Genomic DNA, 19,262 nt, shown 5'->3' on the forward strand with positions numbered 1-19,262 from the left:
GGGCCTGGGCGCGCGGGCGGGGCTGGGCGCGGGCCTGGGCGCGCGGGGGCCTGGGCAAGGGCACTGTAGCACTGTAGCATGCGAGGTTCTTGGCCAAGAACCTCGCCGCACTGTAGCAATGGCAAGATTGGGCTGTGGCTTGGCTTCGGCGGGGCGGTGCGCGCGGCGGGTTCGGCCAAGGTTGGGCATGCTTGGCCATGGCTTGGGCATGCATGGGCACATGTTTGGCTTGGCCGAGGTTGGGTGTGCTCGGCCGTATGAAGGTGCTTGGCCAAGGCTTTCCAAGCAAAGTAGTTGGCCTTGGCTTGACCCCCCGTTGGCCTCCTTGTGGTCCGATGGCCCTCTTTGGTTGGCATGGCTACTTTGGCCCTCAGTTGGTGTGCGACTGTTGCTCCTCTTGCGGCGTGGCTTGCGGGGGTCCTCAACAGCGCACTGCTGGCCGGGCGCGCGCGGGTGCGCGCGCTACTGGGCGGACGCGCGCGGAGGGCCGCGCGCCTGCTGTGGCCGGTGTGCGCGCGGTTGGCCGCGCGTGGACTGGATGGGCGCGCAGTGGTCTGCGCGCTGCTGTGAGCGCGCGCAGGGCACTGCGCGCGGCTGCTGCGGGCTGGGCGCGCGGTTGGCCGCGCGCAGCTGCTGTGGTTGGCCCGGAACCTTGCGCCGGCGCTGTGCATGGCCTGCGCAGGGTTGGGCCAGCTGCTGTCCACTGCTTGGGCATACCTCCAAGCAGTGAATGTTGGCTACTACTTGGATTTGGCCATGGTTGGGCTCGGCCATTTGCTCCGGATTGAGGCTCGGCGGGCTGAGGTCTCCATCATCCCCCCCTCCTTGGAGAATACCCTTGTCCTCAAGGGTGGCATCAAGGACGGGACTTCCTTCTTTTGCGTGACAACGCATCCGCCACTTTGTTTTCTTTTCCTGGTTGGTAAATGATATCATATTCAAAGCCAAGAAGTTTTACCAGAAATTTTTGCTGATCCGGAGTAACAATCTTTTGTGTGAGGAGATGCCGAAGAGCTTGTTGATCGGTCACGATGGTGAAGCGTCTCCCAAGCAAGTATGGCCTCCAAATCTTGACCGCATGGACCACGGCTAGCATCTCCCGGGCGTAGGTACTCCATGCCTTCTTTTGGGGACCGAGGGCTTTAGAAATGTAGGCCAACGGCCTCTTGTCTTGTGCTAGGACCGCACCAATACCTTCATTGCTTGCATCCGTGTAGACTTGAAATGGTTGGCTGAAATTTGGAAGGGCAAGCACCGGGGTTTGAGTCATGGCTCTCCTGAGTTCTTCAAATGCTTGCTTTGCGGCTGAAGTCCATTCAAACCCATCTTTCTTTAGCATGTTGGTAAGGGGTTTGGCAATGAGGCCGTAGTCCCTTACAAATCTTCTATAGTAGCCGGTGAGGCCTAGGAATCCTCTTAAGGCAGAAATATCCTTGGGCAAAGGCCAATCGGTCATGGCCTCTATCTTACGTGGATCCACTCTCACGCCTTGGCCGGAAACAATGTGCCCAAGATATTCAAGTTCTTCTTGCATAAAGGCGCACTTGGAAGCTTTGATGTAGAAGTTGTGCTCTTCCAAGATACTCATGACTTGATCCAAATGCTTCATATGTTTCTCCTTGGACTTGGAGTAGACTAATATATCGTCAAAGAAAACAATCACAAATTTCCGGAGGTGAAGCTTGAATACCTTGTTCATAGCCGCTTGAAAGGTTGATGGAGCGTTGCATAGGCCAAATGGCATGACGAAGGTACTCATAGTGGCCGGAATGTGTGCGGAAGGCCGTCTTGTGGATGTCTTCCTTTCTCATTCTAATTTGATGGTAGCCGGCTCTTAGATTCAATCTTGTGAAGTATTTTGCGCCATGGAGTTCATCTAACATTTCGTCCACTGTGGGTATAAGGAAACGATCTTTGATTGTAGCTTCATTCAAAGCTCGGTAATCCGTGCAAAACCTCCAAGATCCGTCTTTCTTCCTTACCAAGAGGACCGGGGAAGAAAATGGACTTGTACTTGGGCGGATTAACCCTTGCTTCATCATCTCCTCAACTTGCCTTTCAATTTCACCTTTTTGGAAGTGAGCATACCGGTAAGGGGGTACATTGATGGGCTTGCTTTCATCCTTGAGCCGGATTGGATGATCAAAAGGACGTTGAGGTGGAAGATTGGTCGGCTGCTCTAAGACTTTTTGGTGTGCTTCAAGAAGTTGGCGCACTTGAAGTGGAAGGTCATTCATGTCTTCAATTGGCTGCAGTTGAGGTCCCCCCGAGCCCCTCCTTGGTTGGCCATAACCACGGCGAGGCATAAAGCTCCCCCACGGCATAGCCTTTCTAGCATGTTGGCCTCACAAGGCCGAACCTCCTTGGGATGAAGTGCTGTCCAAACTTTCTTTTTGGTGCCGATTTTGAACTCCATTGTCATTGTTTTGTAGTCGGTGATTACCTTTCCCACACTTCGAAGCCATGCGTTGCCTAGAACCACATCTAGGCCAACTAGTTGTAAGACATGTAGATCAGCCACTATGCGGACTCCTTGGACATTAAGTCGAACATCTTTTACAATTGCTTGGCATTGTAGTCGATCCCCACTTGCAACCTTCACATCAAAGGGTTCGGTGGCTGCCCCCTTGAGTCCAATCCTATGTAATGCATCCGGGTTGATGAAGTTGTGTGAAGACCCGTTGTCAACAAGGAGGGATACCTCATGTCTTCCGATCCATGCCATCATCCTCATAGTAGATGGATGTTGTACTCCGGATAGTGCATGCAAGGAAACTTCAGCATGTTAGTGGGCGGATCTAGTGGCTTCGGCTTCAAAGTTCTCTTCATCAATGGTGCTATCTTCGGAGGATGATGTAGCACCTTCATCGGCCTCATCTTCGCTGCTTACAAGGTGGATGGCGAAGGATTGGCCGGGCTTGCATTGGTGGCCTTTCTCCCATTTGTTACCACACTTAAAGCATAGGCCCTTCTTGATGTAATCTTGCAACTCCTCTCGGTTGAGCTTTCTAACCTCATGATGTTGTGGTTTGGAGGTTGCTGCAGAATTTTGAGGCTTCATTTGCAAGGGTTTGGAGTCCTTGCGGTTGAATGGTTCTTTGGTTGGCCGCCGGTCATGGAAGCTACTTTGATCTAGGATTTCGGCCATCCTCATTGCATCTTGAAGTCGTGTAGGCTGCTTGAGCTTGATCTCCTTGGAAAGCCATGATTTGAGCCCATCCACGAATGTGCCAAGGAGTGCTTCTTCGGACCACCCTTCCACCATTGTTTGAAGTTGGCGGAATTGGTCGATGTAATCTTGCACTTTGCCTTCTTGCTTCAATTTGGCCAATTGGCCATGATGATTGATGGTCGGAGATGGTCTCCATTGCTTCAAGAACTCATCTACAAACTCCGTCCATCCCAGTCGATTTCCCTCTCTAGCATAGATGCTCCTTAGCCACCTCCACCACCTATTGGCTCTCCCCTCTAAGTGATAGCTAGCTAAAGTCACCTTCTCCTCCCTAGGGATTTCATACACTAGGAAGTATTGCTCCACTCTATCTAACCATTCATATGGGTCACCTCCTCCAAATGTAGGAAAATCAATCTTCGGTTTCCGGATCCTTTCATGATGATCCAAAACCCTAACATCATCATCTTCTCTTCTTCTCCTTTCCTCTCGATCTCTCCGGCCATAAGGCCTTCGATGTAGAGGACTTCTTTGGGGCTCACTCTCTTCTCCTTCATACTCTCTTGGCCGATTCTCCTCTTGGATACCATCGGCCCATCTTTCAAATGTTTGTTCTTCTCTTTCACTTCTACTACCTCTCCTTCTTCTTTCATTTCGGAGCCCATCACTACCCTTACTTTCCCTTTCTCCATATCTTTTTTCTAGCCTCTCGGCATTAGCATTGCTCTCCCTTCTCATGGCGGCCAATGTCTCCATCACATTTTCTAAGACATTGCCTAACCTAGCACTACTCCCTTCTATGGCTTCCATCAATCTTTGGTTGTTAGAATCTCCTCCCGACTCCATTACAACTCTTCTATTTTTTTCCCTCGTGAAAACCACTCCAAACCTCCTATGGCCGTCACCCAAAGGATGATCCAGCCCTCCAATGAGTAGTGTTACAAAGCAAATGCAAATACCCTCTCGGGTTGTACAAGGATGTAGAAATTTCTTGAGCTCCCAACCCAACAAGATTTCAAACTAAATTCAAAACCCCAACTAGATCTCACAAGATACAAAATGAAGAATATAGATCTAATTTTCAGATCTCATAAGAATTGCAATGAACAATGTAGATCCGAAAGAGAATGCGTTACCACTTGAGATCGACCTTCCGTGGGTCTCAACTAGTCGAGCTCCCGACGATCTCTTTGAAGAAGCCTCTCAATGAAAGCACCAGTGTTGGGTACCCGGGGACTTGCGGTCCCGATCCCCGGCCCAATCGCCCAAATGATGTAGTTGCTCGGTTGGCTTGTGCCTTGGAACCGACTTGTGGGTAACGCCGCTCTTCTTGTTGTCTTTGGCCCTTACCAATGCTAGTCCACACAAGGGATACGGCAAGGGAGATGAATCAATGATGTGGGGAAGAAACTGAGATTCAATTCCAAGAGGACAACAGATTACAAGGAATGGTTGGCCAAGGGACGGGAAGTGTCCTTGCCTATCCTAAGAACTATCTAAGGGGAGTGATGTTCTCCTCCTTAGCCCAAGCCTTTCGGCCGAATGACCCCTAAGGGACCTAAGGGATGAAACCCTTTACAAGACTCAAATGTCAAATGATATGATATGATAAGATAAGATCCATGGTCGGCCCTAATGGCCTCTACTTATAGGCCTAATGCCTTGTTGGCGGAATGCCTTCGAAATTCAAAGAGTTGTCTTCTTTGGCCAAATTCATTTGAATTTGAATTCAAATGCATTCGGCCATGTGCTTCATGAGGTGCTTGGCCGGCTTCGGTTTGAATTTGAATTCCAACCTTCTAAGGAAGGTCTTCATGTTGATGCTTGCGCCGGTTGCCATGTGTCCACTGTGGCTTGAATGCTTGGCTTGCTGTCGGGCTGAAGTTGTGCCTTGTGCTTGTTGCCCCTTCACGCGGATCCTTGACATGGCATTCTGCTGGCCTTCGGTTTGGCAGCCTGCTGCATCTAGGCCGCCCATGATTCTGCTCGCCCAATCTCTATGGGAAAGCCTGCTGGCTTCCCCTTTGGTTTTGCCTTGGCGCACATGGGATTTGGCCGGGCGGATGCTTGGGCGCCGCTGCTGGGGCTGCTGCCATGTGGCGCGGCCAGTTATGGCCGCGCGCCTGGTGGGGCGCTTCTACTGGGCGCGCTGCCATGTGTTCCTTCCGGTTCTAGCTGGGCGCTTTGGTTGGCTGTGCTGCCATGTGTCTTGGCCTGCTGTTTTAGGTCGGGCGCACTTGTCTTGATGGCTGCAGTGCTCGGTCGGGCGCCACTTGGACTTCGGCCTGATTCTTGCTTTATTTGTTGGGCGCACATGTGCCAATTGTTGTGTGTCGGCTTGGCCCACACTTGGCTGACTTGGGCGCAATGTGCGCGGGCTGGAGCTTGGCTGCCTCCCTTGACCCGCTGGTTTGGATTGAGCTCGGCCACTTGGTCGGCTGGCTGGACTTTGGACTTGTCGCGCTCGGGTCTTCTTCTCTTGTGCGCGCGTGCCTAGGTGCGCGCGCACGGGCTGGTGCCCCTGGACATCACCCATGACCATGCCCTTCAGTGGCATGCGTGCAGCCAGGTGCTGCACGTGTGCTGGATGCTGGCGCGGCGTGGGCTGGTGTCCTGGCAGTGCACCGGGCCACTTTGGTGGAGGCAAGGTTCTGGCCAGAACCTCGCCTGGATCCTGTCATGGCGAGGTTCGGGTCGGCCTGGCGCTGGGGCGTTGGCCGGCCCGACTGAAGGTCGGGCGCGCGCTGCTGGCCGGGCGCGCGCGGGTGCGCGCGCTACTGGGCGGACGCGCGCGGAGGGCCGCGCGCCTGCTGTGGCCGGTGTGCGCGCGGTTGGCCGCGCGTGGACTGGATGGGCGCGCAGTGGTCTGCGCGCTGCTGTGAGCGCGCGCAGGGCACTGCGCGCGGCTGCTGCGGGCTGGGCGCGCGGTTGGCCGCGCGCAGCTGCTGTGGTTGGCCCGGAACCTTGCGCCGGCGCTGTGCATGGCCTGCGCAGGGTTGGGCCGGCTGCTGTCCACTGCTTGGGCATACCTCCAAGCAGTGAATGTTGGCTACTACTTGGACTTGGCCATGGTTGGGCTCGGCCATTTGCTCCGGATTGAGGCTCGGCGGGCTGAGGTCTCCATCAGGCGGCCCCACCATCGGCGCTGGTTTCCCTGGCGACGGCGCCTCCTCCGCCATCAGCTTGGTATCAGAGCAGCCCAGCTTTGCCCCTGCTGCTAAAGCCACGATCCAGTTTCTTATTCCCCTTCTCTCTTTCCTCTCTCTCAGCTTCCACACGAAAAAAAGGGAAAAGGGGACCGGCGCCTCCTTCGCCATGCACCCACCCCCTTGCCCATAACTCCCGATCCCACCCTCTCTCATCCGGCCCACACAACACAACCCTCCCTTCTTCAACGGCTCATGCAGCCTCTTCAAGCCTCTGCCTCAGTTCGTTCCACCCGCCATCACACCCGCGGCCACCCTCACCCCCACTCGCCTCCGCCACGCAGCACCCCTTGCGGTCGTCCCGCCACCGCCGACCGCCGCTAGCTGCCCCTCGCGCCACCACCGCCGGATCGACCGCGCCTGCCACGCCGACCGTGAGGAACCGAGAAAGCCCGGTTCGTCGTCCCATCGCTCGTGCCGCACCACCCGGAGAAGAGCCGCTCGCTACCGTGATCGGCCGCCCCTTGCCGCGCCGCCCTATCGCCCACTTCATCGCTGCAGAGAGTCGTAGGGTCCGGCTCTCCTCAAGTCCGCGCGTGCATCCACCCGGAGAGGACCCTGTCGGTGACGCATCACCGGAAGCATCGCCAACCGGAGTCCATGACCGATTGCCGCCCATCGCCGCAGGTCCTAGAGCCCTAGCTGCCGCTAGCATCGTGAAGCTCAAGGTGCTCTCCTAAAATCATTGGGAGGTTGAAGAAAACCAGACTAACGGGTAAGAACCAAATCCGTTAACCCACCATCTTTTAGCCCGAATTCAGTTGGAAAAAAATGCATGTGCGTTACATGGGAGAAATTAACAGGTTATCGGAGTGGGTCACGCCCGACAACCCGAATCCAACCAGATCCGAGTTATAAAAAAAAAAGCGAAGAGTACCTATTCCTCCCCTCCGATCGACACCCAAGTCGACACCACCACCCACCGAGCCCCGGTCGACGCCGCCACCCGCCAACGCATCCTCTTTTCACTACCACCCGATGCCGCCGTGCTCCGCCGCTCGTCGCTGTCTCACCACCTTCACCGTGCCGCCGAAGCCCGAGCGTCTCCGTGCTGTCGAAGCCCATGCCACTGAAGCCCTGGGTTGCGCCGCTGCTCCCCTCCGCGACCGTCCTCCTCTGCCTCCATCAGTTTTATCCTCCAATGCCACCACCCCGCCGCGCAATGCCACCTCCACCTTGCTCCGCCCTTCACCTCCGCCAATGACGTCGCCGCCATCCTCTGCCACTGTTGCCGCTTAAATCCGTCGCCACCCACGGCGGATGCCGCTGGCCATCGTGTACTCCCCCCCCCACCCCACTCTTCTTCACCACCGGCGTCCCCCATTTCCTCTCCACCAAAACCCCAAAACCACTTCACCCCTACCCCGTGTTCACACTCACCCAATCCCACCGACCCCCTCCTTCCCCTTCTCTGACCGCGACCCACCAAGACCCTCGGGCCATCAGGCCATAGGCCTTTCGGGCCCAAATACCCGGGCCATTCTAGCGTGGGCCTCAACAGGCCCGCCCACCACTTCAAGGCCTTCCATAGGCCTAAGTCCAACCAGCCTTCCTCCCCAAACCTCTTTCACACTGCAAACCCCCCCTTTTCCCAACCCTGTTCACACTTGCCCTCCATCAGCTTGGTTTTCCCTCCCCAATCCTCTAGAACCACTGGACCATGCCGGGCCACCACATCGGCTTCATTGTCATGTATGTGTTCACCTTTTTCACCAACTTTGGTCCCAACAGCACCACCTTCATCGTGCCTGCAGAAATTTTTTCGGCCAGACTTGCACTCGACGAGGTCGAATTTTTTTCATCTGGGAGGAGTTGATGGGATATCAGAGCCCCTTATTCAAATAATGGAGTCAATTAGTTGCTTTTATTATTGGTCGAGTTAATTTGGTTAGTTGCTTTTATTATTGGTCGAGTTGATTTGGTTATTTGCTTTTGTTTTAGTCAAGTTAATTGGGTTACTGTTAAGTCATGTAATTGGGTCGAGTGATTGGATCGATTTTGGTATGTAATCAATCGGTTGACTTAGTCAACGGAATGAGGGTCCAATTTTGGTATGTCGTCAATTGTTTGACCTGATGTAAGGCCTATATAAAGGCCACCCCTCTCATTAATTAGAAGAATGGAATGATTGAATAAAAAATCCTAGCCTCCTTTCTGCTGCTTCTTCCTCCTCCTCCTCTTCTCTTCTTCCTATGTCTCTATAACCTCTTCTTCCTCCTCCTTTCCTTCTTCTTTCTCTTTCCCTCTTTCCCCTACAGTGGTTCGCCATCACTTTCCTTCCTTGATTTCTGTTTCTTTTCTTTCCATTCTTTTCTTTCCATTCTTTTCTTTCTTTCCTTTTTCTTCTTCTTTCCTTCCTTTCTATTCTTTCATTTCCTTTTTTTCTCTTTATTGTTATTTCCTAGTGTGGGTTCTCAGTCCTAACCCCATCCCAGTTCCTATTTTCTCACAAGAACAAAATGATTTTGTCATTACGAGACACCCCCATCACACTGTGATTTAAAACCGTAGTTGCAATAGCTCCATAAGACATAAATTTGAATAAATAGTATATTGTACTGTAAGGTGTGAAGATATATCAAATTTAAATTACTTGGACATACCAGCATTTTTAAAAATAGCGCCAGCATAAAATAAGATGCCATTGATTCCACTTAGCTGCTGCAATACAATTAGACCAATTCCTATCTGTACAATTACAAGACATGATTCCTCATTAGAAGAAAGTTTTTGCTGTCAAAGATAAATGAATTAAACTGTAAGTGGAAAGCACACAAATCAGTCACTCACTGGCCACACACAGCTTTGTTCTCAGCAAGTCTCTATCGCGGGCCAAGGCGTACCACAGATCTGGGCTGGAGCCCGCTTGACGTTTATGGCTAAGGTTAGAGAGGCCCAGCCTAACCCAGCCAAATGCCAATCAATGAGGTCCGATGACGAGGGCCCAGATGCGACAGATTGAGGGGGTGTGGATTTAGAGATTGCGCATTCACTCTCAGATTGCTATATTTATTTGGAAGGTGGCCTGGGGGTGCCTACCGGCCGGGGGTACACTGGCGGGCAGCGGGGTGATTAGATCCAAATGAACGAAACAAGGGTGATTAGTCGGACCCCTATTTCAAACGAAATAGGAGCTCGGCCGTGGCCTCCGCCACCGGCACCAGCGTCGGCCCTCCGCCGGCCTCCCTCCCTCTCCCTCTTTCTCCCTCTCCCACTCGCTCTCTCTCTCTTTTCCTCTCTTCCACGGTCTTCTGTGTCGGTACAGGTCTACACGGCATGGCGCGGGCCTGTACTGACTCATGTCGCCGAGCAACTAGTACGATGCCCGATACCAGCACAGCAGGCCCTAATCTTGTCAGTTTTGGCAGGATTCGGCAAGGGGGCTGGAGAAGAAGGTAAGAGCAAGAGAGGGAGGAGAAGAACTGAAATACAGGGCCCGATCCTCGTGGGATGAAAAAAACACCTCTTGAGGCCTTTTTTATCATATGGGATCCTTGCCACCCCTTGTCATGGTCTTCCCCCCTCTTATGTTCTCTCCTTTCCTTCCCTCTCTCTCTCGCCCATCCTTAGGTAACATTATTGCATCTTTGTCACCAACAGGTTGTGGCCTGATCAAAGATTCCTCATCAGTGTGCTTCTGTCAACAGTAGAGGCTTGCCAATATGAATATTGCATCATAGTTAGTTCTACCTACCATTATGAGAGAAGTGATTGATTTTGCCACTATTCCTCTGTCTTGTTTCACTAATATTTGCCATAACTGAGTTGCTGAGTTGTTTGGAATGACAACTTGCAATAACTAGCCACTTTATCTGAGATGGAAACTTCATGCACTTAAAAATTGTCATGTCTATCATTGTTTATAAGTAATTTTTCTTCAGGGGGTATGCCTCTATTTGTGTATATTACTTCTACTATAACTTTCCTTTCAAATTCTTGCCTTTTCTATTATAGTATTCCATGCTAGTCTTTGGGATAAACAGAAAATAGTGATACATTAATTGATAAGATAAATGTACCTGTGAAACCTTAATATGCAAAGCATGTTCATATTTATAAAGCTTGACATAAACCACCCAGACTAAATGCTACTGGACTTGAGTCAATTCTCAATACCGGGGTGTGAAATCCCTGGTTAACTCAACTTTGGGCAAGAGAATGGATTATCATGAAAGTTAGAAGATGAATTGAGAAGGGAGCTTATGTTATTGTTCACTAAACTAATTTCATATGCTTTCTGGAATGACCCTCCAAAGTTCTCCTAGAATCCGGTTCTCCAATGATAAGCTACTTGTACCGGATTCCACGCTGATCCGGTACCCGTCCCAGGCCGGACCAGTACGTACCGGCTGGTACAGACCGGTACGGCAGACCATGCTCTAGACAAACATTGAAGAAGTCAAGGTTTGATATTTTGAGCTGCATTCATCCTTTAGGCACATAATATACATCTAGAGCCTTTACTGTTAATCTGCTGCTAAATATCTAGTGCTATGGATAATGAAAGAGTGATTTTTTTTACTATTTGTCTTGACCACCCTAAATGATCGAGTGCACACAGCTACGATTACCTTGGAAGAAGAAGTCATCCCTCTTCCGGTGATTGGCTGCATAGATTACCAGAACTTGCAAGGCTGTTGGAAGAGTGCATATTTAAGGATGCTGCTAGAAGGTATTCTTGTTCTTGTATCAATATTTCTTTGCTTTGGTGCAACAATTATTTTATAAAGTCAAGTGTTTTTAACCCATGTCTTTGTGTTTTAAGACCTAGATATTCTTAATTTATTTGCAGTATTTCTGCTGACTGCCTTGCTAACTTCTGTAACTGCCTCTAAACATGCCTATCTTTGTGATCAGGAAGATTACATGAGTATGGTGATGGAGCCAGTTGAGCACCATTTGCAATTGATAATGAGGAGTTTACCAAACCACAGCCCTTTGTTGCATAATTTCACATCTTCCTCTTCTCTCAATACAATGGTTCCAACAACTGGTATACCCCATAATGGCGGCACAAATTCTGGAGTTTCTTCTGCAGCAGAAAACTCTGATATTACAGCCAGTGGTGCTGGTATAGGCATTGCCAACATGGGTAACTTATTACCAACTGGAAATGGCTTAACTGATGGTGCCTCCTTCAATGTATCCAATGGTAATTCTAGTTGTTTGTTCTTTGATTACTCTTATTCATTTTTTTGTTCTTTTTGCAGCGACAATGACTGTGTCCTTTTTGTTTAGGACCAATATCTAATGGGTACCAGCACCCACCTGCCAATGCTGCCTTTGGTTCTGGTGGAAACAGTATATCAATGGCTTCAATGGGTATCCCACGACAACTAAGTCAAATGGTACCAACTCCTGGGTTTAGTAATCTACAGGCAGTGTCCATGAACTCTGGATGCTCCAGTGGAATTGGGCTTTCCAGCATTGAGTCCGGTGTGGCTCCACTGTCACAGCAACCAAAGCAGTATGTTGGAAGTCAAAACAGCCATATATTGCATCATATTGGAGGCCCAATTGGTGCTGCAGTGAGGTCTAATTTGCAGCAGAAGCCTTCAGTGTATGGGTTTACAAATGGACTTATGAATGGTGGGTTAGGGTTAATTGGGAGTAACATGCAGCTGGGAAATGGGCTTGTGGCATCAGAGGGCCACATTAGTACAGCTCATTATGGTAGCTCTCCAAAACGTATACCGCAGCACTTTGATCAGCAACATCACCGACAAAGGATCCCAAGTAATTATATCCACTTTTTTTTAATTTTTTTATTAAAGTTACAGCATCACCCCTTCTGTCTGTGGTGCGTAAATCATGTGCATTCTTGCTTTTATGTGTGCGATTTAAGTTATCCGCCTCTATTTTTTGAGTTTCATGCTGATTTACTGTTTTTGTAGTCTACAGGTCTGCATGTGTGTCCACCTTTCATGTACATTCATCATTTGTGGCCTGTTGGCTAATTAGTTGTCATTAATTGTGATGATGTTGCTGTGTCTTTGTGTACAGCATCATTGTCCCAGCGTATGTTACCAATGGCAGGGGATGGTTATGCAATGAAGGGAACTGATTTAGCTGGTTCTGGGAGCATTTATGGACCTAGGTCATCCACTTTATCTGCCACAAATAACCTGAATTTGAATAGAATCAACTCTGCTTTGCTAACCGATCATGCAAGTTTGCTGTCAATGTAACAGCTTCCACATATATTAAGACCTCAAATGTTGGATCATTCACAAAAGGTGAACTTCCAGTCCAATCAGTCCACACATGAAAATTTACTGCAATCACAACAACAAATGCAGCAACTTAAGCAACAGCCTAATCAGCCTTATGCACAGTTTGCTCAAAATCAGCATCAGCTACAACAGCATCAAGAAAGCCAGCAGCAGCAACAGCTTGTGCAAAAGAATGATACCTTGAGGCAGTTTTCAATGCCTTCCAATCTCTATGGACAGCTAATGCCCAAGCATGCAGTTGTATCCCTTAATGAATCATTGCTTCCACAAGGCACAGAACAAATTCACCTTCCAGAGTTACAGAGTCAAAACCTGCAGTCTGCTGATGATCATCTGAAAAGTGCTCAATGGCCAGGTCATTTATCTGGCTCTCAGGGTCTTCATGCCTCATTGTCACGGGGTTCACAGCAATTATTGCATCCACACCAGCAGGATAATGAGTTTCAGAATGAGATTAGTTGCCTTTCTGGTGGATCACAACCAGAGGTACTCGTGCCGGTTCAATGGCAACCCCAATCATTGATGATAAACCACATGCCAGATAAGTCTTCACTTGAACAACACATCCAGGAGGAACTTCAGCAGAGATCAGCGGGACAAGATGAAGCTCAACGACCTCATATATCATCAGAGGGGTGTCTCACCAGTTCTGCTGCTCCAGCAGTAAGTGCTACAGTGCCACAATATTCGAGGGGAGTGACCTGTGGACCTGAAAACTTTACACAAAAATGAAATTATCTTAACCAGCTGAGGTGGCAGTTGTTTTTGTACCATGCTCGTTGGTGTTCAGCTCGGCAAGGAAAATGTCAAGAACCTTACTGCATAAAAGTTCAAGATCTAGTGAAGCATTTGGATAAATATGATAGGAAAGAATGTCCATACCCACGCTGCTCAGTTTCTAAGAGACTTGCTAATCATTTCTGTAATTGTGAAGCAACAAATTGTCCTTCCTGCATTCCTGTACGTGAATATATAGTATCAAATCGAAAGGCACGTGCCCATTCTCTACCTGATCCTGGTTTGGTGAGCCAGACTCATGGCTCATGTAAAGGCATCAATGTGGCAGAAGCTAAAAGAATGAAGAGAGACAAAACAGCTGTTGAAAATTCCGATGATCACCATTCTTTGCTGAAACGCATGAGTGCACAACATATATCCCCTTCTGTTGTTCCCAAGAGCGAATTTTCTCCTATTTGTGTTCCTCCAAACCAACTCCATGCCTCGCAAGTAGAACAGGCACAAGAATGTGAACAGACTGATGTGACAATGCCTACTAATTCTGAGTTTATAGGAGGGAAAATGGATACATCAATGGGCTCTGTGCATGAAGATTCATCCATGTTTGGCAATGGTATCAATGGGAATGTGCCTACCATGAGACCCGATATAGATCATGGTGTCTCAAATGATGTTGATAGTCATGCCAAGCAAGAAACTTTGGTGGTTGTAAAAGAGGTTGACCAAGCTAAGACTGAAGTTAAGCAGGAAGCAAATGATCCACAAACAGATCCAATGGCTGGAACTAAATCAGGGAAGCCAAAGATAAAAGGTGTTTCATTAACTGAGCTGCTCAGAACAAGTTAGGAAGCATATTGTTAGTCTGAGGCAATGGGTTGGTCAGGTTAGCTTTTGCACTTTAAAATATTTCTAGATTACTTTTGTAACATGCAGCATATTTATTATTAGCATCAGGTTCATGCATTTTTAATTAGTAAAGATTTGCTAGCTCGGTAATTCTCATTGAGTCATGGATAGTAGTTCTATGCAAATGGACCATAAAATACTGGCTCATTTGATGGCCATTTTGGAGCCATCGTGCAGCTAAGTGCAACTATCCCGCTTTTTTTGTTAGAAGAGATCACTGAATCTTCTCTTTGAGAGGTAGGCACCCAAACAACCTACTTTCTTGAGAGATACCAAAATTAAAGAATGCGAAAAGGGATCAAAGGGCCTAGCTTCCACAAAGGCCAGATAGTGCTGGTAATGGTGAGGAAGAAGTGGAGCAGTGGGATTTTGAAGAAAGATGGGAAGAGGTTGGCTTGCCTACTCTCCATAGGCTCGGACTTCAAAATCAATGAATCAACATTTGACTCATAAAGTAGATGTTAAGCGATTGTTAGTTTTTTCTTAGACAATTGATGATAAAGAAGTTACTTCAATTTTCTCTTGCTTTTTGTTAAATAATTCTTTTCTTTCTTTTGGTAAGTAGAAATATACCTTATTGATTGTTGACACACCTTTTGATCCATACATGATGCACACTATTTAGCTGTTTTACTAATAGTGTATTTTTGTTTATGCTACAAGTGTAATGTTTTTACATTCTAAGCATCTCCTTTAGAATATTAAGTGAATAAGGTTTGAACGAAGCTGATACTATTCATTGCGTTACAAACCTTTTAACTATTGGATTTGAAATGCAATGATGGATGAGGTTAGACCTAGAGGTACTAATCTTTAGATGCTCAATATGGTTTAAACACTTGTTCATCTCTTTCCTTATCTTTTAATTATTGATTTGAAATAAAAACTATGGGCCTACATGTGGTGTATATAGGATCTATTATAACTTTTTGATTGTCAGTTAACTTATTGATTAGGAATATTATATTTTTCGTTACCTAAGGAGGTACATATACTGCATGCCGGTTGACAGGGTTTATATACTTTAGGAATATTTTACATATTCACCAGTTGTTTAGGAAAATTGCAGGGGTATTCTTGATCATTCTTTGTAGGAGTAGCATGTATTCTAACTGTATACTAACAACACCCATAAATAGGCATGGTCAGATGCTCTGGTTGGTGTAGAGTGCATAACTTCACCAACTTGAGGATTACACAATTCACCTAGTGCCAAAAGAGTCAATGATGCTTTTTTAAAAAAAATTTGTTTTTTTTGCCAATATCGAACTATAAATGCAAAGATGGAAACGGCATTTGATCCTGGTTAGTTTCAGATCATGGGTAATCCACATAGATCTATTGATTTTATACTGGTTGATCACGAGGCAGATTATTTTCAAATTATTGCATATCATGCCTGTGTTAATGTCCAGCATGATATTTCTACCATGCTGTGCAAAGTTGACATTTGGTGTAACCTTGACACCAAACGATATCCAAGTTTGTATATTGTAATAGTTTCATTTGGTGATTTATTCATTTTTTTTTGAAGACAGACAAATTTTTAATTGCTTTAGATTAATTTGTAGATATATTTTAAACATATGAATATATCAAGTAATCATTAGAAACCAGGGTTATAGATCGTTCTACAAATGTTTAAATATGTAAATTGTATAGGCTTGAGTACTTTTGTCGGAACACCACAAACTTATGCCAGCTTAACAACAACAAAATAATCTCAGCATCTATGGAATTATGATAACAATGAAATTAGAGTGGTATGCGACTGCAGTTACACATTATAACACATTGCTGCTGGTGTACTACAGATAGCATTATGGAAATTTCATATACTGGTGGTACTGTGGAAGCTTATGGACTAGGAGCTACCTTTATTTCTAATCACTTGTTCCATATAGAATGAACACATTTTTTTAATCATTAGCATGTCCAATTTGTGGATTAGGCCCTCTTTATGCTTAAAATAAAAGCCAAAGGAATGGAAAAATCATTTGTAAAAGATAATTAGGCATTGTTTAAATTGGAAAAGGTACAAGCTCATTCTGCTGTGTATCAAACTGTACTGGTATATATTGCTTTGATATACATCCATGTAGGCTCATGCACAAATGCACAGGTTGACACATAGACACTATAAAGGGCATGTATGTGTATATGTATATATATAAATATGTTTGTATGTACGTACGTACGTACGTACATACATACACACATATATATATACACATACACATATATACACACACAAACACACATACATATATATATAAATATATACAAATATACATACATACATACATACATACATACATACATACATACATACATATATATATATATATATATATATATATATATATATATATATATAGATATACATACATACATACATACATACATACATACATACGTATACAAATATACACACACACACATATGTACATATACACATACATACGTACGTACACATACATATATATATAAATATATACAAATATACATACATACATATATATATACATACATACGTATACAAATATACACACACACACATATATATGTACATATACACATACGTACGTACGTACGTATGTATGTGTATATGTACATATGTGTGTGTATCTATATATACATGCGTACATATATAATAATATGGATATGTACATATATATTTACATGGATACGTACACATATACATACATACATAAATATACATATGCATCCATATATATATGTATGTATACACATATACATGCATATCTATATTAATATAGATACATACATATATATTTACATACATACATACACATATATATACATATGTATAGATACATACATACATATATATATATATATATATATATATATATATATATATATATATATATATATATATATATATATATATATATATATATATATGTATGTATGTATACACATATACATGCATATATATATTAATATAGATACATACATACATACACATATATATACATATGTATAGATACATACATACATATATATGTATATTACATATATACATATTTATATATTTATCAAGATATATACATTTATACATATGTACATATGTATATATAAATCCATATATATAGATATACATATATATCTATATATGTATATGTATATGTATATATATCGAGTCAACCCCAAGGATAGACGAGTCGACCCTGCAATGGCCATAGGAGAAAGCCATAACACAGCAAAAACAAGTACTTTCTCGAGTCGAGCCCTGAAAAAGACTAGTCAACCCATGAAGATCATGAGTCCACCCCTGAAAAAGTCAAGTCAAGCCTAGAATGGCTGCAAACAGAATACAGACAGCAATAAAAACCAACCCTTTCACGAGTCGACCTTCGTAGATAATGAGCCGACACCAAGCAAATTCGAGTCGACCTCACAATGACCACAGACGAAAAGTAGAGTACAGCAAAAATAAGCATTCTCTCGAGTCGATCTCTGAAGAAGAATAATTGGCCCCTGAAGAAGTTGAGTTTGACCCTGGAATGGCCGCAGACATAATACAAAATAGCAATGAAAGCCATCCCTTTCACGAGTTGGCACTAGTAGATCACAAATCGACCCAAAGAAATTCGGACTCTAGCGGACCACGAGTCAGCCTCCAAAGTAGTTGAGTCAACTCTGGAATAACTGTAGATAAAATACAAATAGAAATGAAACTAGACCTTTTACAAATCGATCCTAGTGGATCATGAGTTGATCCTAAGCAAACTCAAGTTGACCTCAAAGATAGATGAGTCGATTCCACAACTACCACAAGCGAAAGGCAAAGCACGGCAGAAGCAAGCACTTTTTTGAGTCGACCCTTAAAGATCATGAGTCGGCCCCTGAAGATGTCGAGTCGACTATAGAATGGCCACAAAAGGAGTACACGTATCAATAAAAGCCAGCCCTTTCATAAATGGTCCTATTGGATCATGAGTCAATACCAAGCAAACTCGAATCGGCCCCAAAGATACACGAGTCGACCCTATAATGACCATAAGCGAAAGACGGAGCATAGTAAAAACAGACACATTCTCGAGTTGACCCTTGAAGATCATGAGCCCAGCCCTGAAGAAGTCGAGTCAACCCTACAATGGTTGTAGATAAAATACAAATAGCAATGAAAACTAGCTTTGAGTCAACTCTAGTGGATCAAGCAAACTCAAGTCGACCCTAAAGATAGACGAATCGACCCCTTAATGACCACAAGCGAAAGATATAGCACAACAAAAAGAAGCATTTTTTTGAGTGGACCTCTAGAGATCACGAATTGACTCAGAAATCAAGTCGACCCTAAAATGACCGTAGACAGAATATAGATAGCAGTAGGCTCCATCCCAACCTATCCATACTATTGCCACTCGAGATTGGAGTAGAAAAAATTCTATCAGCTAACTTTTTTTCAAAAAGTTATGAAACTAAGAACCGATTCTATTTTCTATCACCAAGTAGTAATAAATTTTTAAGCATAACACCTTGCAATAAATTAGAATCAACCTAAGCAAGCCACCTTCCTAAAAGAATAGATGATAACCACGGATAATGAAGCACATCAATAGAGGCATCATTATCAATACACTATCTAATGTTAGCATAAACATTGGAGCATAAGAATTTATCTTCTTCCATATTGGAGAGCCACTTGAAGCGGAAACTGAAAGCAACGTAGGGACCAAAGACCATACTTGACTCTCATTAACAAAATCCACAAGTTATCAAGCCAATGCAACTTTTTATTGCCATCGCGAAAGTACTTCGGCAACAAGGTACTCTGTAGCCGTTTCCTTCTCTCCGCGGCTCCTTCAAAATACGCAGACACAAAAACCACGCTCCAGCCCTTTGACCTCATCTTGGTGCTCTAAGTCTCTCCGCTAAAGGAGGCATAAGAGGCATGCCAGCATTAACCTCGCTGGAATGACAGCAGCAACCAAGGGTCGAGGGATCATGGCCTTCATTACAATGCTGGTTTCAGGAACA

The 19,262-nt window shown here is 45.5% G+C and overlaps 2 protein-coding genes across 3 annotated transcripts; one reads left to right on the plus strand and one right to left on the minus strand.

The window, feature by feature from the left end:
• Positions 1 to 2,785: 2,785 nt before the first annotated feature.
• LOC120104102 lies at positions 2,786 to 4,018 on the minus strand. Its single transcript, XM_039114634.1, has one exon. The coding sequence runs from the start codon at positions 4,016 to 4,018 to the stop codon at positions 2,786 to 2,788; it is 1,233 nt and encodes a 410-aa protein (XP_038970562.1).
• A 5,560-nt stretch (positions 4,019 to 9,578) lies between these two features.
• LOC120104026 (probable histone acetyltransferase HAC-like 1) lies at positions 9,579 to 14,845 on the plus strand. Of its 2 annotated transcripts, none has more exons than XM_039114613.1 (4): positions 9,579 to 11,050; positions 11,236 to 11,530; positions 11,617 to 12,114; positions 12,367 to 14,845. In XM_039114613.1, the coding sequence occupies exons 2-4, from the start codon at positions 11,245 to 11,247 to the stop codon at positions 12,564 to 12,566; spliced, it is 984 nt and encodes a 327-aa protein (XP_038970541.1). In that variant the 5' UTR covers positions 9,579 to 11,050; positions 11,236 to 11,244; the 3' UTR covers positions 12,567 to 14,845. The 2 variants fall into 2 exon arrangements, with proteins under 2 accessions (XP_038970541.1, XP_038970542.1); XM_039114614.1 differs by having other exon boundaries at positions 9,592 to 11,050; positions 12,382 to 14,845.
• The last annotated feature ends 4,417 nt before the right edge of the window (positions 14,846 to 19,262 follow it).

This window comes from Phoenix dactylifera, chromosome 16 (assembly GCF_009389715.1).
Source record: "Phoenix dactylifera cultivar Barhee BC4 chromosome 16, palm_55x_up_171113_PBpolish2nd_filt_p, whole genome shotgun sequence".
NCBI classification, from domain to species: Eukaryota; Viridiplantae; Streptophyta; class Magnoliopsida; order Arecales; family Arecaceae; genus Phoenix; species Phoenix dactylifera.

Coding starts and splice junctions, on each gene's coding strand:
- LOC120104102 (XM_039114634.1), bottom strand. CDS start 4,018: ATGGAGTCGGGAGGAGATTCTAACAACCAAAGATTGATGGAAGCCATA.
- LOC120104026 (XM_039114613.1), top strand. CDS start 11,245: ATGAGTATGGTGATGGAGCCAGTTGAGCACCATTTGCAATTGATAATG. Junction 11,531..11,616: donor CTCCTTCAATGTATCCAATG/GTAATTCTAGTT, acceptor CTTTTTGTTTAG/GACCAATATCTAATGGGTAC. Junction 12,115..12,366: donor TCACCGACAAAGGATCCCAA/GTAATTATATCC, acceptor ATGATGTTGCTG/TGTCTTTGTGTACAGCATCA.